The 25,297-nt window shown below is 43.5% G+C and overlaps 1 protein-coding gene across 7 annotated transcripts in view; it reads right to left on the reverse strand.

Moving 5' to 3' along the window:
* Window positions 1–25,297, reverse strand: part of LOC113015958 (diacylglycerol kinase zeta-like) — a 92,096-nt gene that overhangs the window by 25,421 nt on the left and 41,378 nt on the right. For 3 of the 7 annotated variants that reach the window (XM_026158349.2, XM_026158346.2, XM_026158341.2), the window contains exons 5-26: window positions 23,373–23,450; window positions 22,835–22,897; window positions 22,016–22,072; window positions 21,807–21,875; window positions 21,607–21,678; window positions 21,411–21,527; window positions 21,130–21,195; window positions 19,460–19,558; window positions 18,995–19,077; window positions 16,620–16,680; window positions 13,633–13,746; window positions 12,936–13,073; window positions 12,585–12,663; window positions 12,437–12,492; window positions 12,181–12,243; window positions 11,323–11,396; window positions 10,822–10,933; window positions 9,383–9,469; window positions 9,014–9,126; window positions 8,785–8,885; window positions 5,949–6,028; window positions 5,698–5,736 (exon numbers count right to left, since the gene is read on the reverse strand). In XM_026158349.2, coding sequence (XP_026014134.2) covers window positions 5,698–5,736; window positions 5,949–6,028; window positions 8,785–8,885; window positions 9,014–9,126; window positions 9,383–9,469; window positions 10,822–10,933; window positions 11,323–11,396; window positions 12,181–12,243; window positions 12,437–12,492; window positions 12,585–12,663; window positions 12,936–13,073; window positions 13,633–13,746; window positions 16,620–16,680; window positions 18,995–19,077; window positions 19,460–19,558; window positions 21,130–21,195; window positions 21,411–21,527; window positions 21,607–21,678; window positions 21,807–21,875; window positions 22,016–22,072; window positions 22,835–22,897; window positions 23,373–23,450 — 1,821 coding nt within the window. The remainder of the gene's footprint in view (window positions 1–5,697; window positions 5,737–5,948; window positions 6,029–8,784; window positions 8,886–9,013; window positions 9,127–9,382; window positions 9,470–10,821; window positions 10,934–11,322; window positions 11,397–12,180; window positions 12,244–12,436; window positions 12,493–12,584; window positions 12,664–12,935; window positions 13,074–13,632; window positions 13,747–16,619; window positions 16,681–18,994; window positions 19,078–19,459; window positions 19,559–21,129; window positions 21,196–21,410; window positions 21,528–21,606; window positions 21,679–21,806; window positions 21,876–22,015; window positions 22,073–22,834; window positions 22,898–23,372; window positions 23,451–25,297) is intronic. The other 4 variants (XM_080297737.1, XM_026158342.2, XM_026158344.2 and 1 more) reach the window with 3 other exon arrangements.

Below are 25,297 nucleotides of genomic sequence, written 5' to 3' on the forward strand. Positions count from 1 at the left end.
TAACCAATCACAGCAGATGGCCCCGCCCCTCCCTGAGCCTGGTTCTGTTGGAGGTTTCTTCCTGTAAAAAGGGAGTTTTTCCTTCCCACTGTCGCCAAAGTGCTGCTCATAGGGGGTCATATGATTGTTGGGTTTTTCTGTGTATGTATTATTGTAGGGTCGACCTTACAGTATAAAGCACCTTGAGGCGACTTGTTTGGCGCTGTATAAATAACATTGAATTGAATTGAAATGTCCCTTTAACTACACTTTCGGTGGCCATCAACAAGCTTCGGGCATAATTAACGTTGGATATTCAGCAATTCTTCCGAAGAGTTGACAGGTTAATTTAACCAAGTTTCCTGGCACAAATTTGCAACAGTTTTGAGATCAGCGCTTTGGGACCATCGTCCCAGGAACTTAATGTTAGCCTACTTTAGTCCAAAATGGCAGTTTCACAATGTGAAACTAGCTTCACTGTGCAGAGTCACACTGGAGTTAAAACAGTTCATTACGGGTTCAGGTGTTGCTGATGCACACTGTAACCATTTCCCTCTGATTTCAAGGTGACGATACGGATCTTCTTCCAGACTTCCAGGCAAAACTGTGACATATCTGAGTGTAGCACATGTGTAGTGTACATTTGTTTGAAATGATGAATTTAGAAATGTCTCCAAGAAACATTCCCAACTTGTGTAAATCTACACTTGACAAGGAGAATTGTCCATGAGGTGTAGTCAAACTTCTGACTACAACTAGAGTTTTTGTGTAGATTTCTTAAGTAATGGGTAAAGCTGGAATTGCAGTAGCCCAGCAACCTCACTAGTTGTTCAAACTACTCTAACTTCAGTTTCATTGATTACCGAAGATGCCCATTGGAAACCTAGTTCAGAGTGATTCACTTCTAGAACCTGAGCAATTACCTGTTGGCTTTGCTTTGTGACTAGTCCTTCTGGAGCTTCAGGTAGTTTAAAGGTTTTCTAAAGCACAAGTAACTAGAATTAGCTGTGCAGATTTAATGGTTTTAATCTTTGCTCAACAACCCTTGATATCTGAATACAGCTATAAATAGACCTCTCAAATCAGAACTGTACTGTGTAATTGTTTGATTGAGTCAGAAGAACAAAATCATCGACTTGAAGAGACCGTGAGCAGGCAGTGCAGTTTAGTACACGAATGAATGAAAAACATCTACCATTCCAGGTAACTGAGTATTCATGCTAACTTTTTTAATAATTTGGGGATTATATGACAAACCCAACATACTTTGCACACCAGGTCAAACTCAACTATTAACTTTGCTGCACACAAACGACACCACAGATACCACACGGAAATACACAAGTAATCAGAATACTTCAAGGTTACCAACACATGAAGAAACTCAAACCGAGTCAGATACAGCACAGCATGCATCATGCAGTCACACTGAGACACATGGGGAAAGTCTCCTTGAAAACAAAACGCTATCAGGAATCAAAGATTACATTATGTCACCTCACGGTGCGTTTTAGTTCCCCATCTCTCAGATTCTGTTTGTTTTGAGAGTACTTTTATTCATGTAGGTGCAGCCAGTGTATAAACACAGAGACGTGTGGTAATTCATTCTCTGACAGTGTTAGGGGTTACATGGAGAATAAAGTGTAGTGAAGACGTGTCCGGATGGTATGAATGGAAATAGCGCTCAGCAATTTGCAGCCATGCTGACGTAAACTGTCATTTGAGGAGAGACTGGAAAGTTGGTTTTGTTTTCTATGTATAATGTTGCCTTGTTTTGTTTTGCTAAACAGCCATTTTTATAAAAGCCACTTTCCTGAATCGGTTGCTGGCAACAATACTGCTCAGAAAGCAGCGGTGGATGACAGAAAAGCTAACAAGAATTAGCTCTGCAGAGTGTTATTAGCGGTTGTCACCGAGCTTAGAAGCGTCTGTGAGGCACCGGAAGAGACCTGGTTGTGTTGACATCACACATGAGTTGGGGAATATATAGTACGGGATATAATCTGGGAGCTAACGGCTGCACTCATTTCTGAAACAAGATGAATGCTGCAGTTTCTTGAAAAGGGGGATTTTCGCTGGATGTCCCAATTGAGTCAATCTTATTTAAGTAGAACTGGAGTGATAAGGCCAACACTGACTATGACAACAACATTAACACAGATAGCTCTACCAGAGTTGTTAACAAAATGCTGCATTAGGTCTGAATGAGTGAAGAAAGTCACAGCTTTCAACACCTGGCGTAAAGAAGATTACCGATCGTGGCTAAAAGAGACATTTGGTTGGTTGATGGTGGTAGACGGGGAGGCCAGATTATTCTAGTTTTATGTTTTGCATGAGAGAACGGCCTCTGGAAGTAAGAGAGCTATATACAGACAGCCTGTCAACCACAGATGGAACTAGGTTGGTTTCAAGGCTGGTGGTTGATCTGCTAAAACTGGAACACCTGTGTAAGACTCTCACACCTAAAATGCTGATAAGAATCTGCAGTCATAGTTTTGCAGACTCGGTGCAAGACCTCGTTTTTTCCCCACAGTAACACCTGACTTGATGCTGACTCATTAAAAATCCATTTCATCTATTGTGCTCATCCAACATCTGTAAAAGTGTCACGTCTGACTTTTTAAAGCAAGAAAACAACATCAAACATCTCAGCCTGGCTTTCATATACTGTGTGGCAGTATATGTTGTTTGTTTGAATCATTAAGCCTTTCATTAACAAGATGGATTCAGGATGTAGTAAACAGATCCCAGAGTTTGGCAGACTAAAAGCTGGTCAGACAGGAAATCTGTAAGGTCACTGGCTTCATTTCTTTGGTAGCATAACTCCTTTGCTCTTTCACACATACAGTACAGCAGGTTTCCATAGAAACTATGTGCACATTACGCAACCATAATGGACACTGCTCGTGCTCATGTGATATTTAGCATCTGACACAAAGAGGAAGGTCTACAGACATTTTTTCCATCCTGGCCGAACTGAAAACTGAGCTGGAAACGTGGTGAGAAGAATATCATGAAAGAAGATGCTGCAGCACATAATGAAACTTCTCAGCAGTTTCCAGGAGAGTCTGTACTTAAACATGTATGTGTGTATGTTTCAATGTTGGCTTCCTTTATCGTGTAAACTCATGTGCTCGTCTCCTTGTACTGATTGATTGATTATACTAATATATGACTCACAAATATTCTCCAGTTAATTAGTTTCAATCTAAAGTTGTGCTTCTCATTTACGAAATGAAATCTTGACAGCAAAAAAGTAGAGCAGCTGAGTGTAACTGACTTTAACAGAACGTATTTAGCTCATCTTCTGTTATAGATGGGAGGATATAATACAACACTCGCTTTAATAACTGTGTCCACGTGCCTTCGAATAAACAGCAAGAATGAGCAGCAAATATCGATCAGACTTTATGTGGAAGAGAAACTAAGTCCACGTGAAATGTCTGAAGCTCATTGTTAAGACACACCACGTGGAAGTGACTGTGTCACGGAGCCCATACTGTCTTCTTATTCTTATATCTGTGTGCTGTGTCTGGTGCTTGTGTGATGGAGTAAATATTCCATCAGGGACGGAGGACGACTGATGCCTTCAGCAACCCTGCTGTCAGACGTTACCGCTGCTCTGGCTCTGCTCTGCGGAAACCTAAAAATGAATGTTGTTGTATTAACTGATATTTCCTAAGGTCAGACTTTGCATAGAAATGTTTCTACTGAAGGCTGAACCCACACTCGTTCACATTTTTACCACAGTTGTCTAGTGTAGAGCAAAACCTACATATGGTACAAACAGAAGTTTCAAGATTTTTTATTTTGAGATAACAAATCTTCATCAGCTAGAATGATGCGATTTGCTCGATGATGTTATTTGTCTAACCTTCCATCTTTTTCTAACACGTTTACCTTTTACCAAGTAAGCCTGCAATGTGAGAGCGAAGCGCTCTAATAGGGTGATATGGTACTACAAGGTCATTGAGATAAGATGGGGCCTGATTATTTAAGACCTTGTATGTGAGGAGCAGGATTTTGAATTCTGGATTTAACAGGAAGCCAAAACAGGAGAAATCTGCTCTCTCTTTCTAGTCCCTGTCAGGACTCTTGCTGCAGCATTTTGGATCAGCTGAAGGCTTTTCAGGGAGTTTTTAGGACTTCCTGATAATAATGAATTACAGTCGTCCAGCCTGGAAGTAATAAATGCATGAACTAGTTTTTCAGCGTCACTCTGAGACAGGATATTTCTAATTTTAGAGATGTTGCGCAAATGGAAGAACGCAGTCTTACATATTTGTTTAATATGTGCGTTGAAGGACATGTCCTGGTCAAAAATGACTCCAAGGTTCCTCATAGTGTTACTGGAGGCCAAGGTAATGCCATCCAGAGTAAGGATCTGCTTAGATACCATATTTCTAAGCTTTTCAGGGCCGAGTACAATAACCTCAGTTTGATCTGAATTAAGAAGCAGAAAGTTAGCGGCCATCCAGGTCTTTATGTCTTTAAGACATTCCTGCAGTTTAACTCATTGGTGTGTGTTATCTGGCTTCATGGACAGATAGAGCTGGGTGTCATCTGCATAGCAGTGTAAATGTATGCTATGTCTTCTAATGATGCTGCCTAAGGGAAGCATGTATAATGTAAACAGAATTGGTCCTAGCACTGAACCCTGTGGAACTCCATAATTAACCTCAGTGTGTGAAGAGGACTCTCCATTTACATGCACAAACTGGAGTCTATTAGATAGATATGATACAAACCACTGCAGCACAGTACCTGTAATACCTACAGCATGTTCTAATCGCTCTAATAGGATATTATGATCAACAGTATCGAACGCTGCACTGAGGTCTAGCAGGACAAGCACAGAGATGAGTCCACTGTCAGAGGCCATAAGAAGATCATTTGTAACCTTCACTAAAGCTGTTTCTGTGCTGTGATGAGCTCTGAAACCTGACTGAAACTCTTCAAATAAACCATTCCTCTGCAGATGATCTGTTAGCTGTTTGACAACTACTCTTTCAAGGATGTTTGATATAAAGGAAGGTTGGAGATTGGCCTATAATTAGCTAAGACTGCTGGGTCTAGAGATGCTTTTTGAGTAAAGGTGTAACTACAGCCAGCTTGAAGGCCTGTGGTACATAGCTGATTATTAGAGATAGGTTGATCATATTTAAGATCGAAGCATTAATTAATGGCAGGACTTCTTTGAGCAGTTTTGTAGGAATGGGGTCTAAAAGACGTTGAGGATTATTCTGGATGCTTCTATCAGTAGTAGTCAATAACCCAACTATGGTATTCTAGTTTTTCTATAAAGTTAAATAAAACTGCACTCAAAGATAATAGAACAACAGAACAAGTCAGTAATATTTTGGCCAATAGTCACACTTTTTACTGCAGATGTCTTTGTAGACACACTCACTCTGGATGCTCTCATATTCAGGCTATGCACACCATAGAAATCAATATTACCAAGATGAACCTCTCAGGGGGATTCTTAACCAACCAAAACGTTCAAGCTAATAAAAAAATAATCAGTTTCATTAACAACAAAAGGAAAAACTAAATTTTTAAATGTTCTTGATTACTGTAAACATTCGGCTTTCGTTGCTACAGGAGTCCGTTTTCCGATTAAAACTAGAATACAAAAGCGTTGAGCAAGCTTTTATTTCCCATGTGTCTCTGAGCCAAACAAGTGTAGAACATAAAGCCCGACATTTTACTACCAACCTGCAGTCCCACAGGTATAGGATGAAGAGAGCAGAAGTCCTAAAGGTAAAGATAAGAGCAGGAATGTAGAAGGAAACGCACTCACGCACAGACACGGAGCTTAATTAGCTTTACTCCAACTTTTAAAAAGAGTTTTCGTGCTTCTTCACGATTTTGTGTCACTGCACTTTTCTATTTAATAACACAGAACAATGACCCTTTCATCTCAACGTATCTCCTCTGCCACTCTTGTTCTCTCTTCTTCTTCTTACCTCTTGTAATCGCTGGATGTGTTCTCTGCAGGTCTCTAAGTCACTGTCACCAGGAACCACGATCAGTCCCAGAGGAATGGCTGGAGATACAGAGGAACAGGACAATTATCCACCAGCACTTTGATATCTACTTATACACTCTGCAGTCCTCAGGACCCTGAGAGTCTAATTCTGGTCATGTAGCAGCGTGACTCAGAGCTGGGATCGCACTTAAATGGTACAAAGTATACATGTGAGCGGTCGGCAGTACTGTGGTTCCTATGGGCCAAACTGGGAACTGCAAACTGTTTCCCCCACTGTAAGTAAACACCTTCATTCAGTTAACGTAAGAATTTAATTTCCCTGTGACAAAACGAGCAGCACAAGCAGGAGCAGAAGACGTTTTCTTTAAAATGAGTCATTGAGTCCGTAAAATGACAACATATTGGACAACTGCACATCAGATGGTTTTCATCCAGGGCCAGAATTTAGTATTTAGTGCCAAATTGATAATGGCACCAGTAACTTTTATTTTAATAAATAAGCCTGACCAAGCTGGCTTCCCATCAGTAAGCCGATGTGGATGCTGAAAGAAAAAAAGTGCCCCACGAGGCAGCCCAGGCCAGCAGCCTGCACCAGCACAGCACTGCTGGCTGAACATCACACAGCTCATTGTGCTGGAAAAGCTGTCAGACTGCGTGAAGACTTGAACACACACACACACACACACACACACACCTCAGCGAGGGAGACAAAGTCGACGGTTGCTTCACTAACAGCAGCCCAGTGAAAGCTTGACAGGTTCAAGAAAAGTGTGGCTTGTTTACTTTTTTGCTAATTGACTTCTCTCACAATATTTCTTGAAAGCAGGCGCGGACAGCGGTCTATTAGCCAGACACACCTTCAAACAGTCACCACAGCGCTGCTTTCAAAGGCAGCTGCTGCATTTGTAGCCGCACACACTGACCTTTTCAAGTAACAGACAAGGCAAAAACATGTAGAACCAGTAAAACAGGCAGATTGTTTTCCAGGGAAACTGTGAACCTTCAGACAAAGAGAAGAACGCCTTCGTTCTCAGACTGCAGTGTTTACCTCCAGTTAGCCATAATTCCAACACTTCTAAAGATCCCTACTAGTGTTTGGAAGTGTTAGTGCGAACAGTACTACAGCACTGCTAACTTTACGTTTCTATTCTCTTTCTATTGTGCTGTTTTCAGTGGTTTCGATTCAGCAGCTTGCACATTCGCAATTTCTCTTCTCTTTTATTTCCTATTGACTCGGCGCCTGACTGGAAACACAGTCACAGCTTACAGATAATAAGCTACAACTAAAAGTGAGCTGCTGTTTTCACATTTCACAGATGGTAGTAACAATAAATGTAATGAAACCGTATAGTTATTAAACATCCTTCAACCTTTATTAAGAGTCTCTATTCTGTGCTTAGCGTGCACACAGAGCCACAGGAGTGGCATTGAGATGATACACTGAGCCTCTGGCTATGAAATGTTTTTCTTTTTTGAATCGTCTCCCTGAGTGTGACACATCTACAAGCTGAGAGCAGAGATGGACTTACATAATGAAAACTTCTGCAAGCGAGAACAGAGAACGAGGCATAAAATATGACGCTAATTATCTGAAACCAAAACATGCTGGAAATATATTGAAAACAAAGCAATGAGGTAATGCCACTATGAATTCTTAATAAGCAATGAAAAATATTAATATCGATGTTTCCACTTTGGGCAAAGACCTGCAATCATATGTTGTCTTTGCAAATGAAACACATAAAATTTACCATTATTACCAGTTTACAGTGTTATGAAACGTGCTGTTTGTAACAACAAAGGTAACAGCGCCACCATGTGGTCTGACATAGCACTGCATGTGCACGGCTGCAAAGCCCACTGACTGTAATTGTCTCTAATGAGGAAGATCATAGAGCCGTCCCTTTCTATATTCCTGAAACATCGGAGACGTGCGCTGTTCTCTGCTGTCTGTGCAGCATGAACTGAAACGAGGAGGTCTGACGCGAGCACAGCGATGAGGAACGACTGAGATGGCTGAAAATGAGCATGTTGACCTTCACGCCTCTTCTCCACCTTTCAATCATCGAGCAGTTTTTATTTCCTTGTCAGCCTGAAGATGCTGCTGTCATTCAGCTACGCTACATAAGCCGACGGTTTATTGAATCTCCAAGCCAACTTTTCATTTAATTACATATTTTTAAAAAGTTGGTGTGTGGCAGGTTCATCACTATGTACTCCTGTCTCTACTTCTTTGAGCTGATGTTATCAAATTCAGTTACTTGCATCCCAGCCAGCAGGAAATTCAGCCAAATTCCAGGTGTTTGAGTGTTGTGTTGGCCAATCAGCAACACTTTACTTGATAAGTGACAATACAGCCACGAGACCAGAACCCATACATGAGATCCAACAGTACTCTTGGTACAGTGTCCTCAGCTGAGTCCCTGGATGTTGACTGAGACGGATGAAAATATTTGTTTGGCAAACAGCTACAGAAAGCATGTGGCAGGCTGGGCTGTCCCGCATGTTAAACTGAAGGGATCCTCAGTTATCTGGCAGCCTCATAATAGTGATATAAATATTATTGTCCTATAACTTAGACATACATGTCTGTGCGGATCAACCCAAACTGAGTAACTTCATCATGTTATAAACTTCCAGTAAGGAAGCCACGGCATATTCTTGCTAAGTACAGGTCATATGATTAAAAACATAGGAATATTTGTGACATTATGAGTGAAGCGTGCATATGAAGACAGAAGCAGAATGCGTTCACAGCGTCAGCAATGTGACCGAGTGGACACACAGATGTTAGTGAGGGTGTCTCTCCTTACATGCTTGCCGTAGTTTGTCCTTGTCGTAGTGCAGAGCCTCGTAGTCACTCATGCTGATCCGGCTGACTCTGATCCTCAGCCTCTCCGGGACCGGCTGCTGACTGAGACACAAACACGGCCCAAAGACTTTTAGCAAATGCTCAGTGAAACCCGCACGTGTCATATAACGCACGCTGCTCACAGGGTTGGATTTGGCTGCTGCTGCAGTGAGTGACTAAAAAGAACGTACTCGTTGAGGTGTGGTATAGAGGTTCGCCGTTTGGTTTTCTGAACCATATTGGCCTGGTTTCTGAGGCTGATATGGATGACTGATGGAGCAAGTCTGCAAGGTTCACCGTCCACCTAAAAGCAATACAAAAGCAATAGCCTCAATCAAAAATGCAATCAGCTAAGCAGCCCACAGATTGATACCCAAATGTACTTAGACATCAGCAGAAGACCGAGGTGTTACTTGAGAGCCAGTCAGTGGGAACGATGGGTACAAGTGTAAACAGGAAGCAGGTTCAGTGACAGTGCTGGATGTTACCTCAGCCCAAAGGTGTACATTCAATATTAAAAAGCACATGGCTACAGAACGAGGCTCATGTGCACCATTTACCTGCACCGGGAGAGGTTTAGTAGTGGTGAGGATCACTTCTCTGCACTGGTTCAACCTCTCACCATGACCTCCAACCTGAAGAGTAGCCTACACACACACACACACACACACACACACACACACACACACACACACACACACACACACACACACACACACACACACACACACACACACACACACACACACACACACACACACACACACACACACACACACACACACACACACACACACACACACACACACACACACACACACACACACACACACACACACACACACACACACACACACACACACACACACAGAACAACTTGAGTTCAGACTGCTTGGAATACAGTGCTTTTACACAACACTCCCACTTATGGGGGAAGTTTCAAATCACTAAGTCCAATTAAAGCTCCTATTAAAGAGCTCTGCATCAAAGGACTTCAGCTGTACAACATAATAATAATAATAATTATGTAATAATTAGGACAGATCCTTGCTTCTATCAGAAAACGTAAACAGAAAAAGCTAAATGTAGACCTGTCCCATCGAAGTGAAACTCTAAGTTCAACCAGGAGGTTCCACCTGAAACATCTGCAGCCCACAACAAACATTACCAGCTGGTTAACTAGTGAGTTTAAATTGGCCATAGAGCTGAATTCAAGCGTGAATAGCAGCCTCTGATAATAAAATAACCTGACGTTGACGTATCAGGTCAGGAGAATGTGCTTCGAGCTGATTGGTAAATGACCACATGTTACAACCAAGGATACAGAAGAGCATCTCTGAATGCACAACACACTGAACCTCGAAGCAGCCGGGCTATAGTAGCAGAACACAGCTTTTGCCCCTCTATCAACCAAGAACAGGAAGTTGAGTGTACAGTTTGCAAAGGCTCACACTGGACAGCCAGACTGGAAGACGATGCCCGGCGTGATGATTGATGACACAGTGTGGTGTAAAGAACAAAGAGCACAGTTCCATCCTGCCTGGTTTAAACCGTTCGAGCTGCTGCTGGTACATATCCCCTCGCCACCCTTTGGGTCCCAAGTTCCAAACGAGCATTGTTTAAACTCCACAGCCTGCCAGAGTATTGTTGCTGACCACGGGGTCCTCAAACATGAAGGTGGGTTCACTGTACTCATCAGCCCCACAGCACCTTTGTGATGTACTGAATGGGGTTTGGGATCAAGAACAGGCAGCTGACAGATCTGCAGCAGCCATGTGATGCTATCATGTGAATATGATGATGTTTCCATCTCTTTGCTGTATCTATGTGGTAGTAGCAAGGTGTACCTAATAATCTGTCATAATTCTGTAATTATGACAGATTTTTAGATGCGTTCTAAATCAAAAACAAAACTGAACACAAGACAAAGGCTCTCAGGTGGGAGCTGGTCATCCTCCTTTGTAACCATGGTTACCAGGACACAGAGAGAACGCCATACCAGTGAAGTCATCGTGAATCCGATAACTTCGATGTATCCGTCGTCATGGCGTTGAGGTTCAAAGTCATGATGCTCACTGGGGTTACCCCACGGTGTGGTGCCTGCACAATACCTGGGAACACAACAAGTACCATCACGAACACAGAAACACCTGCTTCAACGTGAGTGTCCAACGCTCTGTATTTGTTTGAATGAACGTTGCTCAAACACCACAGCTGCAGTTCTCTTATGATATTTACAGCTGCTCTGCTTCTCTTTAATCTGAGTAGGAAATGTGCCTTTGGACTCTCGCCATTAATGTAACAACACATGACAAACACAACATGCTTTTGTAACCAAAGCTCTCCTGATAGGGCTGACTTAGGATCTAGCACCCTTTACATTTGTTAATGCTGCACACCCGGCAGCCTGACTGGTATGTATGTCTTTGTGTTACTAGTCACAGCTTACATAGATGGTAATGTGTACAACTAGCAGTTTTCTGTCAGTACACTGACTGACCTGGGGATGTTGAGGAAGACCAGGCACTGTAGCTTCAAGTCCTGAACCTTTGATGTTAAATCTGTCCCATCACACTGCAGAGGGAGACAAAGAGAGGAAGAGAGATACAGATGGACTTAAACTCATCACTTTGGCATCATCGTGGAAAAAGTCCTAAAATGCCAAAGAGAAGCACAAAGACTAACCGCCTCACTCAGCTGATCCTTACTCACACTTCCCCACATAGCAAAACTGGTATGGCCCGGATCCAGCCCACACAATGTGCTTACACATGGCCCACATACTGCAAAGAATGACGGCCCTTTGGTGGCCCAGATCAGGTTTGCCAGAGGTGGCCCACACATAGGCCAGCACAAGGCCAGTTGCAGACACACTGGTGGTCCTGAGCTGGCCCATGTGTGGATTACCTCTGGCAAACCTGATCTGGGCCACCAAAGGCAGTATGTGGGCCATCTGTAGGTGGTGTGCAGCCACGGGCCAGTTGCAGACTCACTGCTGGCCCAGATGGCAGCCTAATCTGTGCCTTAATCAAGCCCTGTAATAACAACATGCGCCAGAACATGCATAACAGTGCAAACGTAACATGACGAAACTCTGTTCAGACAGTGAATGGACTGATTCTTATATAGAGCTTTTTTACTCTCCCAATTACTCAAAGTGCTCTATACAACATGCCACACTCACCCAATCACACACTTCCTCTTATCTGAGTGCTCCATAAACCTCTGACTGGGTGTGTGCACACACTGCAGTTACCAATGATAAGTACTCTCTTGCTTGGGCCATACTCTACTGTATCTGAATACGGTGTATAAGATCTGAATCGGACAGACAGAGGTTTGGCTGACAGCTACTCACCACCACCTTGATGTGCTTTGACAGGTCTTTGGAGCTTCCCATCAGGAAATCTGAGAATGCCGTCTGTGTGAGACAAGCAGGAGTGCATCATGAAATCAAAGCAGGCCCTTATTCTTTGCTTATTGGTTGCACCAGTCACACAGACATGATTGACTGATTGGAACAGAGTTTGAAAAACGAGCAGTGGTCCTTTAAGTTGGATCATTATTAAAGACACATGCTTCCAACATGATTTTAAACTTGAGGGTAAACTCACCCCAGCGTAGAACATCTTATTCCTGAAACGACTGTTAAACTTCTCTGGGTTGGCCTCTGAAACAGTCACAGACAGTAAATGAAGCACATGCAGAGCCACCAAACAACAAGTCAGAATGTGAATCTTTGTGTCACAGTGGTGTTTGTACCTCTCGACTCGTGAAATTCAAGAGTCACATGGGCATCAAATCCAAGGCTGAAGTAATTGTTGAAAACATCCAAAGGAAGCTGAGACCATGCAGACACACACACACAGGTTAGCTGAGGTCACATTGGTAAAGCCATTGCTTGAGAGTGTGTGTGTGTGTGTGTGTGTGTGTGTGTGTGTGTGTGTGTGTGTGTGTGTGTGTTGTAAGGAGCTTGGAAAGAAAGCATCTGGAGTTCTTTACATTTCTTGAAGATGTTTCACTTGTCATCTGAGAAGCTACTTCAGTTCCAAAACCAAATGGTAGAGAGTCCCAGGTTTGTGTGCGTGTCCATGTGCGTGCGTATGCACTGACCTTATCAGTTTGCTGTTCATCTGGCTCAGCCCCTGCACTGTGGTTTGGTTCAACCAGGAGGTTCCACCTGTCTAGCTGGACAACTGTTCCCTCCTCCACATGAGACAGGATCTTAGACAGAGGTTCATCCGTGTAGCCCTGAATGCATTCACATACAGAAATGCACGCACAAATATACAGATATGTGACACATTTAAGGAAAGTTCTGAGGGTTCACCTTCATCATAGCATGCTTTCCAGCGTACAAACATCCGCAGAGCACAAAATTAAAATACATCAAAATAAATAAAAAGCTATGGCCCCTCCTGTGGCTGATTATGTGCCTATGTTTAAGGCACCACCACAAACCAAAATAAATTTGGGGAGAATGTTGTTCCATCCATCCAGCACTTTGCAGACACTTGTAGAATTCATGCCAAGTCAAAGGCTCACTAAAACACTTTGCATTTTTACTTCATTCTTTACTTTTAAAAAAACTGTCACTTCCAAAATCAAACGCTACAGGAGGTGAAACTCAGGGTTAATCCAAACCTATAAACAGACTGGAGGTAAATCTAAACGTAAAAACATGGCACACACACAAGAGTTAGAAGACATGATAAATGTTGATACAAAGGAGTTTGACTTCCAGCAGCCAGCGACTGGAGTCTGGATTTATTCATGTTAGATGTGTGTGTGTTTCTTAGTTTGTACCCACCCCTCCCCAGTTAAGGGTCCTAGCGAGGTCATTTCCTGTCCCAAGTGGTAACACAGCAACCGGAGGCTGGGGGGTTAATGCCAGTTCATCAAGACAGGATAGGATCCAACCCACCTGGTTCAATGCACACACACACACACACACACACACACACACACACACACACACACACACACACACACACACACACACACACACACACAACACACACAAAATGACTTTAACACCACAACCGCATTAATATGGCAAATCTCCGTTAGCGAGTTAACGCAGTCTGTCCTGTGCGTGGGCTGTACAGCGCTAACACGTTAACGAGCTAACCACGCTAACGGTTGTTTAGCCGCTTGTTTAGCTTGTCAACATGAGGGGGGAGACAAAGAGCGATTCAAAAGACCACTATGAGTAGAACATTGAGGAAACAGTTCACACTGCACGGGATAGGGTTACCGGGGCCCCACCCTGGAGCCAGTCCTCGGGAGGATCCTCGAGACAAGCGTCTGGTGGTCGGGCCTTAGTCCATGGGGCAGGTGCAGCTCGACAAAGGACATGGGCCCATCCTCCTGTAGGCCCACTACCCGCACGAGGCACTGTTGGAGTCGGGTGCAATGTGTGTCGGGTGGCAGCCAGGAGCAGGCCCTGGCAGACCGATCCCTGACTACCAAAACTAGTGACTGGGACATGAAATGTCACCTCCCTGGTGGGGAAGGTATAGTCGGGCTCACCTCAATGCACATCTTGGGCTCTGGAACCAGTCTCCTGGAGAGGGGTTGGACTCTGTCTTAGTCTGGAGTTGCCCCTGGTGAAAGGCAGCTTGTATCCCCTTGGCTTGCTGCCTCTACGTTGGGGTTTCTCCCGGTGGACGAGAGAGTTTGCTCCCTGCGCCTACGGGTCGGGGAATGGGTCTTGACTGTGGCCAAACAACGGTTCAGAAACGCAGCCTTCTTGGAATCCCTGGGTGAAGTGCTTGAGGGTGCTCCACCTGGAGACTCTGTTGTCCTACGCGGAGGACGTCCAAAAGTGCACGTGGCACCAAGACACCCTAGGCCGCAGGTCGATGATTGATTTTAGAATCGTATCACCAGACCTGCGGGATATCTTCTGGTCAGTCGGGTGAAGAGAGGGGCAGAGTTGTCAACTGATCACCACCTGGTGGTGAGTTGGATCAGGTGGCGGGGGAGGATACTGGACAGACCTGGTGTAGCAGAGGCCCTGGACCACAAGATCTTCAACTCACACCTCTGGCAGAGCTTCAATAAGTCTGAATGGGCCATGTTCAGCACCTCCATTGCCCAAGCTGCTGCACTGAGCTGCGGACACTAGGCAGTTGGTGCATAGTACGGGTGGAGTACTGATGACTGCAACTGAGAACATTGTTGGGCGGTAGAAGGAATACTTCTACCGCCCGACAAGGGGGACGAGTCGTTTATCTCTGGGGGTGATGTCACTGAGGCAGTGAAACTGCTCCTTGGTGGCAGGGCGATGTGGTGGATGAGGTTCGCCCTGAGTTCCTGAAGGCTCTGGATCTTGTAGGGCTGTCCTGGTTGACACGCCTCTACAATGTTGCATGGAGGTCAGGGGCAGTACCTCTAGATTGGCAGACTGGGGTGGTTGTTCCAACTATAGGGGGATCACACTCCTCAGCCTGGGAATGTCTATGCCAGGGTGCTGGAAAGTAGAGTCATTCCGTTAGTTGAATCTCGGATACAGGAGGAACAAGGTAATGTTCCTGGTCATGGAACACTGGACCAGCTCTTTAACGGCTCAAGGATACTTGAGGGTGAATGGGAGTTTGCCCAACCAGTCTACATGTGCTTTGTGGACTTGGAGAAGGCATGTGACCATGTCCCTCGGGCCATGCAATCCTTATACAACCGTTGCAGCTCCGCAATAAGCTGGACTTGTTTCCGGTTGGTGATGTACTCTGCCAGAGCCACCCTCTGCTCTGCATCTCTAGGTGTAGCCAAGTGGCACAAGGCTTTCACTTTGGAGGTCTCAGAATCTCATCTCCGCTTTTCGCAGATGATGTGGTTCTGTTGCCCTCATCAGGCGAATGGAACAGTTCACAGCAGAGTGTGAAGAATGAGAATTTGATTTCAGCTTAAATATGCTCCATGTTACACTTTACTTTGCTTTTACTAAGAGACTTTATAGGATATGAATGACATATTTATTGTTTGATTGTTTAGTCCTGTTGGATTATAAATAAAGACACTGCTCAGAAACAGACTGTTCTGTACTACCTGTCTAAACCAATCAAATGGAAGCTAATTAGTGGCTTTGAACATTTTAACTCCTTAGTACAAAAAGTAAGGTTTCCTTGAAGCAGTGCTCAGATGACACTCATGCATTTATTCTGCCAGTCAGAGGTTCATTCAACTAAATCAACCTGCAGCTAGTGTAGCCTGCAGGGACAGCCCTCTAAAGCGCTCTGCAGAAAGTTGATCACTAGAGATTTTGAGCATAAAGAGCCCAAGTCTCCAGTCAGCAAAGGTCTGAGACTTTGTGATGTCAGAGGAAGAACAGCATCACTAAACCAGATCTCATGAGGGGAAGCCGAGCCGAAAGCTTGAAACTGGAAATCTATCCATCCATCTATCAACTTCTAAATAATATGCAAATTAAATACACATTATAATTCATTTGATTTGTAGTTTTACACCCTGATTAAAAGCAAGAACGGTTTAAGCAGGGCTCTGTACTACTATTACAGTACTGTTTTGTCCAAGCATGAGCTCAGACAAGAAGCAAATGTGCACATTTAAAAAGCTTGGTCCAGCAGGTCCTGGGAGTGCAAAAACACTCGTAGCTAATGATCAGCAATTTACCATATTTTCTTATATCTGAGACTATTTTCAAATAGAGGTAAGAGAAATCATTCCACCTAGTAAATAATTTATTCCCAGGCGGCAGCTGAATGCAAATGCACATGACTTTTGCAAAGTGAACATATTAATGGTACATGTCTGTGTGCATGTGGTCATTCTTACAGTGCCGTCTCCTCCACAGGCCAGTATCCTTAGGTTATGGACTTTACGATACAGCTCCAAACTACAAGACAAAGGTCGATGGTTAATTCAGTTCATTCTAACACAGCAGATATACAGTGGTGTGAAAAAGTGTCCGATTTCCTGAGTTTTTTGGTATGTTTGTCACACTTAAATGTTTCAGATCATCAAACAAATTCAAATATTAGACAAGGACAACACAAGTATCATCTTTGTAGAATTGTTGTAATTCAACCTCATTTGAGGGTTTTTGAGGATGAACAGCCTTTTAGATCGGATGCAGGTCAGGACTCCAAAGTCTTCATTTTGTTTTTCTTAAGCCACTCAGAGGTGGACTCGCTGGTGTGTTTTCGATCATTATCCTGCTGCAGAACAGAAGCGTCTTCGAGGTCACAAACAGATGGCCGGACATTCTGCTTCAGAAAGCTTCAGCAGAACTGATGCTTCCATTTGCTGCAGCCAGGCTCCCAGGTCCTGCCCCAGACCATCACACAACCACCACCAGCCAATTTTACTGTTGGTATGATGTTCCTTTTTCTGAAATGCTGTGCTAGTTTTATGCCAGATGTGATGAGGCACACTGAAAAAATTAAACTTCTGTCTCTTCAGTCCACAGAACACTTTTCAAACTGGGGGTCATCAAGATGTTTTTTTGGCAACACTGAGACGAACCTTTATGTTCCTTTTTGCTCAGCAGTGGGTTTCATCTCAGAACTCTTGCAGGCCAGTTGTGCCCTGCGTCTGTCTTATGGTGGAGTCAAAGTGAGGCCTGCAGTTCTTTGGATGCTTCTCTCTTAGATAAATCGTTACTGTGCTCTTGGGGTAATTTTGGCCAGCTGGCCACTTCTGGGAAGGTTCGCCGCCGTTCCTTGTCTTTGCCTTCTGTGGATAATGGCTCTCATTCTGGTCTCGGTCTACTTCCCTTTGTCAGGCTGGTCATAGTTAAGTGACTTCTTGACTAAGAACAGGTGGTGGCAGTAATCAGGCCTGGGTTTAAGCTTCACCACAGTAAACCACATATACCACAGTTAATTTACATTAAACGAGGGTGGGGTGGAATTTTTTCCCTTTAATAATAAACAATGATAAACAGCTTCATTTAGTAACTGTATTTAGTGTTTACTCATATTATCTTCTGTTTATCTAATATTTAACTTTGTTTGATGATCTGAAACATTAAGGGTGACTAACCTTGAACAACAAATAGGAAATCAGGAAGGTGGAAAACATTATTTCACACAACTGTGCATGTGTATGTGCATGTATATGTGCATGTATATGTGCATGTATATGTGCATGTATATGTGCATGTGCATGTATATGTGCATGTATATGTGTATGTGTATGTATATGTGTATGTATATGTGCATGTATATGTGCATGTATATGTGTATGTATATGTATATGTGCATGTATATGTGCATGTATATGTGCATGTATATGTGTATGTGCATGTATATGTGCATGTATATGTGCATGTATATGTGTATGTGCATGTGTATGTGCATGTATATGTGCATGTATATGTGCATGTATATGTGTATGTGCATGTATATGTGTATGTATATGTGTATGTGCATGTATATGTGCATGTATATGTGCATGTATATGTGCATGTATATGTGTATGTGCATGTATATGTGCATGTATATGTGTATGTGCATGTGTATGTGCATGTGCATGTATATGTGCATGTATATGTGTATGTATATGTGCATGTATATGTGTATGTGCATGTATATGTGCATGTATATGTGCATGTATATGTGTATGTGCATGTATATGTGCATGTATATGTGCATGTATATGTGTATGTGCATGTGTATGTGCATGTATATGTGCATGTATATGTGTATGTATATGTGTATGTATATGTGCATGTATATGTGTATGTGCATGTATATGTGCATGTATATGTGTATGTATATGTATATGTGCATGTATATGTGCATGTATATGTGTATGTGCATGTATATGTGCATGTATATGTGCATGTATATGTGCATGTATATGTATATGTGCATGTATATGTGTATGTATATGTGCATGTATATGTGCATGTATATGTATATGTGCATGTACAGTACATGTGTATGTGTATGTGTATGTATATGTGCATGTATATGTGCATGTATATGTGCATGTATATGTATATGTGTATGTATATGTGTATGTACATGTGCATGTATATGTGTATGTGCATGTACAGTACATGTGCATGTATATGTGTATGTATATGTGCATGTATATGTATATGTGTATGTATATGTGTATGTACATGTGCATGTATATGTGTATGTGCATGTACATGTGCATGTATATGTGCATGTATATGTGTATGTGTGTGAGACACTAACCCCTCCTTTGGTCCTCCTTGGCTCAGGTCAAACACCTGTCTGGGGTTCAGATACCACATGAAGGACTGCAAAATCTTAGTGCCCTGACCAACAGAGAAGCAGTCAGTCAGACACACTTCGTCACAGTTTTTGTTCCTGTGAGTCCACAGATATGTTCATGTTTGTTTCATTGTGGCCTCAAACATCAACAGTGACACGATTGATCACTAATGTTCTCTCTTTGGTAATGAGTTAGTTAACTACACCAAGTTATTATTTTACTTTTGTTTAGAATTGACTTTGTTTTAGTTTATATTTTAGTTATTTTTCCAGCTTTTGTCCTGTGGTTTACTGTTTTTATTTAAAATGTAAAACTTTCTGTTGCCAAAAACACTAGATCTAAATCATTTTGGACAAAAAGAGGACTACTACGAGGCCACTGACTGCATGCCTGCACTGGTGTGGATCTGTTTCAAATCTGAGTACCTGGTTTCCTCCACTCTTGGGATTGACAAACACAAGCAGGGGTTTCATAAGTGGTGATGGGATGGGTCGGATTATGAATGGCTTCCACTGCCGCCCGTCCTGTCAGAGAAAAAACAGGATCTGCTCAGATGGTCAAAAGCACAGCAGCTGTTGTTCACTGCAGTATTTAAAAAATAGAATTAAGGACCGAAAACTAAAAGCTATTTTAGCTTCTCATTAGAAGACATCTGAAGGTTTCCTGTGCCAAACTAAAAGCAAGTCATGTCCTAAAAAACAGGCTTTATTAACCAGTCATCATCACAGAAACAATATTTAATGTGTGACTGTAGAACAGTGCAGACTGTTCCCGATTTGCTGCCTCCTCATAAACGTCCTGTTACACATGAAGTGAACATGGAAGAAGCTCTGCTTTGACTTTATGAGAATTCAATAAACTGAGTGCATCTTACGCACACTCACATCAACCTTTTACTAAAACAAAAAACTAAAATAAAAATAGAAGAAAATAGAACTAGAGTTAGAAAACAGACTGATTGTGGTATTACAATCAATTCCAATCATCTATAGCTATTCGTAAAAACATCCATCCATTCATCCTCTTATCATTTTCAGGGTCACGGGGGGGCTGGAGCCTCTCCCAGCTGTGGCTGTGAAGGTCCTCAGCCTCCAGGTCATCGAAGTTTGAAAGAGGAGTGAAAGAAGCATCTATGTCCGCTGTGACGGAACGACCATCTTTGAACAGAGGGCGGGGCTTATCACACCAACTGTCTGCCATCTATGATACAGCTTTGAGATCCTTCCCAGACGCCTTAACGCCCACTCACATCCTGGGCCACTTGACCTCAGGAGACCACATGATAGGGTGGGGCCAGGTTTCACAATGGGCCTTGGGGACACTCATAGGGCTTAAATCTGGGACTCTCCACCAATTGTCTCTTAGAACTGAGAAGTTTCTTCGGCTCTAAGAAACGTCTTCAAGAAACTCGAACGTCCAGACGCTTTTCTTTCCAAGCTCCTCAGACTACGATGGCCTGGATGACCGAGAAGCTTCACAGACGCTGGCTGTGTCTGTCCCAGCTGGGATAGGCTCCTCCCTATATCAGCTGTCTTAGGGGGAGGGGCAGGGTACACCCTGGACAGGTCGCCAGTCTGTCGCAGAGCTAACACGTAGAGACAAACAACAACTCACACTCACATTCACACCAGTGGGCAATTTAGAATGACCAATTAACCTGACCCCACTAACGTCATGGAGAGTGGACGGAGGAACCCACGCAAACCTGGCCAGGTGGTGGAACTGAACTCAGGACCTTCTTGCTGTGAGGCAACAGTGCTCACCACCGCACCACTGTACTGCCTTTAATGGAGTCATATAGCATCTTTACAACGTGTATAAATGTAGGTAAGGCACTAACGTTGATGCATGGACTGTACAAAGATGTCAGCATGTGAACCGGGGCTGAGCTTGCCCTCCGTGTTTGGATGATATCATCGGAAACGTGCTGTTCAAAGGTTCTTTTTCCAAAAATAAAATATATAAAGTGTTCGTGTGTTGATTTAAGATGACAAAGACTCACAAACACTAGACAGGCTTCGCTGTTTGCTTAAGACGCCAGAGTTCAAGCTTCCTCTGCAGTGTGCCTTAGCCCACCCTGTAGCACAAGACTAACCTCTTTTTTGCTGCTTTTCCTCTTGAACGATGTTCTCTTTTTCTTTTTGCTGGACTTCATCGATGACTGTGAGATGGAGAAAAAGCAGCTGATTTCACATCATTTCATCATTTGTACTGCCATCACTACTCCCCACAGTTCCTTTTATTCTATCCACACACCACTTAAAGGACCTGCAGTAACATGAAACCACTGATCTGACTGATGGCTGCCTGAATGACAGCAGACAACAAAATGACCTCATAATTGAAGCAGGATGGAAGCACTAAGAACAGCGTTACCTGATGGCGTTTGACCCGAATTATCCATGTTGGTGGCACTATGAGGGCAGCGTGAGCACCCATTGGACAAGCTTCCTCAATTTGCTGCAGCATGAAGCAAGAAACCTTGTTGTGGTACTAATGGAAGAGATGCATGGTTATAATATGTGCATTTATTGAGCTCTGGAGACATGAACGGCATCAGTTTGGTACCCACAGCCTGTTTGCACCACGAGCAGCTGATGGCAACAATCTCTTTACTGTGGAACGCAAACTTCTGCTGGAAGCCCTGAAAGCACAGAAGGAGAAACTGCTATAACAATTAAACTTGTTTCCACTCCTGTTCAGTTAAAGATGCAAAGCAGATGTTTAGGACAACAGCGCTACTGCTCGTCAGTAAGACAATCATTTCCACACCTTCCCACACTGTCTGCATTTGCCTTCTTGTCGTCTCCGATGCACCCAGTGATGGCGAACCACAATGGGCTGAGCACACACAAAAAACACAGCAGAAATTTACAACACTCAGAATTCAACGAACATGAGTGATTATAGCTGTGACTGTACGATGATCCAGCTGCAGCAGCAGGTTTGAACCCCAGAGAAAGAAAGAAACCAGAACTCACCTCTCGAATATTTCTGGATCCTGATTCTCTGAATGATGGTTTACACCTGAAATTAATCTGGAGCAGAGAAGAAGAAGAGGGTTACCGGGGTCTAACGGCACAGCTGAACACTGGGCCTCTGACTGGCACACTTCCTGGGTAAGCAGCACTGACACGCCTGTGGGACCAGGCCAATTAGGTGTCATGTGTCTTACAGTTAAGGGTCATGACTTCCTCAACAGGACTCGCTGACAGAAAGGAACAAGCAGACGGGACCCCCCAAGCAAGAATTACGTCACACAGGTGTGACGACACACATCTTTAGTTAGCACTGTGTAGCGCTACCTCCATCCTGGCATTGTGTCTGCAACCAATCGTGGCCCTTTTTGATAGTTTCCTACACCAGAACACTTTCAGAAAGCAGCTTCAGATCAATGACCTCCTTGTGTTTTCAGATCAAAGCACCCAAACCGTCAAGATTATCAGATTGTCACACCACAAGAAAAACGAGAGGACCAAATTTGAAGGATTTCAGAAAAAAGGACCCTGACAGAAGAAGAATTTTCAGAGGACGTGTCTGCCCTGGATTAGCTTCCACGTTGATTCACTCAGTGTCTAAATACCTACACCTGTTCCCAGTGGAAATGACATCTCCATCAACAATAATTATTTTTGAGTGGCATATGCCACCCCTCATCCCATGCTGCTGTGCAGTGATTCATTATAATAGACTGATGTAAGGTTCAGAGCACCCACGATCAACCTGTGCATCAGGCCGAGGATCAGAGAGGAGGAGAGAGGACAGAGAAAGAAGACAAGGACGAGTTCTGTGTATCTCACTCTAAAGCTGGGGTCACTGACGGGTAGCGTGGCATCCATAAGAATAGCTTTAGAGCCGGGAAACTGCAGATCAGACAGGACGCTCAGTCAAACACAACCTGTTGTCCTCTGCTTACAAATGATGAATTCGACTGCACTGACATACAGAATCATCACCAGCTGCAATCAACACTGGATCCATGTTAGACTTCCAGGTGTGTCCAACTCCAGTCCTGGAGAGCTGCGCTCCTGCAGCTTTTAGATGCATCCTTGTTCCGACACACCTGAATCTAATGAATGGTTTGTTATCAGGCCAAACGTGATGGCTGCTGAGGAGGGAATCCAACCATCGGATTCAGCTGTGTTGGAGTAGGGATGCATCTAAAAACTGCAGGACTGGAGCTGCACACCCCTGCTCTAGGGAGCGTTCAGTTTGCTTCACACTTCTCTGCGATAATAAAGGCACAGAGTCTCTGGGACAGAGACTCACCTTACTGGTAGTCATAAGGACTAATATACACCTCTGTGTCTTCATGTATCCTCACAGGCAGCGTTATACCTTCTCCAGTTGTTCTATGCAGACGGTGTGAGCGACGATCTTACAGGCAGCACACTTCCTTCGACTGACAGACTTTTGCTACAAAGAAAAAAGGGAAAAGGTGATCAGCTCTGAATAGAAACATTGATTAACAATTAAATCACATGAACAGGAGAAAAAAAACAGGGTTCTTGTGTTGTAGTCGTTCATTTGCTTTATGAGCCTGAAAGAACAGCAGTCACTATGAAGCCTTAATTCCATCTATGACCACTGGGAGACAGTCCTGCACCACGTGAGTGAAACCACCACAGATACACAACATAGCAATGATATGACTTGACAGTATCTAAAAATATGACGGCTTTGTGCGTGTGATACAGCCAGCATGTGTCTGACAGTGATATGAGCTGACACGGTGCTGCAGGAGAGCAGCCTCAGTGTGCATGTTATTATTATAGAAACACAGCGTTTACTATCCCAGATGAATCAAAGCACTCAGGGGTTCAGGCCTCATACAGCCGGCAAATGGAAATAATAACTTTTCAGTCCAGTGGCTCAGGAGGTGGGCAGGTCTCACTCATATGCACACATTACAAGAACTATATTATCTATTGATTTACTTGTCGCTATGTCACTGAATGATAAGACAGAATACAGGAGAACCTGGGACGAGTTCATGGTTCAAACACAGAACGGCTATTTTCAACAGAACCCTGTTATTTCCTTGTGATCGGACACTGAAGGCAGCCTGTAACCAGCACAGCCTGTGGCACTGACTCGGCTGCATCTTTTTACAAACCTTTGGACTTTTCACATATTTACAGATGTTTACAAAAGCAGCACTGCACTGATTTTTTTAAAACACAGTAGTGAAAATGCTCTCCCATCACCAACTGAAAAGGTCAAAGGTCATTTGCATCTGATTAGTCAACATTTTTATGAGTGAGGTCGACGGGAATTAGGATACAGACAGAAACAAGTATACGTCATGCAGGTTTCTCCAGCCACCAAACATGAATGAGTGCATGAGTTTACAGATGTATTGTAAATGTGGTGGAACAGCCTGTGGGAGATATTGGTTTGCTATCCCTGAACGCTAACGGCTCACATTAAAAAGAGAGACTGATGCAGAATGTAAAGTTTTTAATAAGAGCTGCACTTAAGTGTTTATGTGGTAGTGTCAGAGGTGGAGCTGTGTGCTTAGTTTGTGGAGAGCACGCTGCTGTGTTTAAACTACCATTACAAGACTGAACATGCAGAGAAACACAAGAACTCCACTGATCCAGAGCAGAACGAGCCAAGCAGACAATGTGGACGGTTTCTCCTGGAGACAGAAGCTGGCATGCTTGGATAGGCTAGGTGTGCTAGGTTGTTCTAGTCTGAAGGAGGATCTTGTTGTCACTAATCCAAATGTCCTTCACATCTCCATCTCAGAACTTGGATGCACGTGTTCGAGCCCAAACACCCTAGATATCGCTCGCCAATCAAGAAAAACAACTGAAAAACTTCAGATGAAGTCATTAAACTACAGGCAACATAACAATCTCACTCTATAGAAAGTTATCCCTGAAATAAATGGGAATTCTGTCAAAGGCTTTTTGGGAATGTTGACTAAACCGTGATAAAATGTTGGAGCTCTTACTGTGCAAGTCTCACATGTGAAGATTGTAACGTCTCTTCTTACCAGCAGCACTTTATAAAGACACCGAGTGCAGCTCATTGCTCATTCAGGGTGTCCCATTAGGACTAGGGATGGGTACCGATATCCGGTGCCATTATGGCATGAACGGTAGTAACCTGAGCTGTGATACACTTTGGATTCCAGCCAATCATTTTACCTTTCCAAGGATAGTAGGCGGGCCCAGGTTCTTTTAGAGCAGAGCTACAGATTAAAAACGCCCAAGGCGAAGCGGTCAAAGTCTGGCTGTACTTCACAACAAAAGGTG

This window comes from Astatotilapia calliptera, chromosome 23, assembly GCF_964374335.1.
Source record: "Astatotilapia calliptera chromosome 23, fAstCal68.1, whole genome shotgun sequence".
In the NCBI taxonomy this organism is placed as follows: domain Eukaryota; kingdom Metazoa; phylum Chordata; class Actinopteri; order Cichliformes; family Cichlidae; genus Astatotilapia; species Astatotilapia calliptera.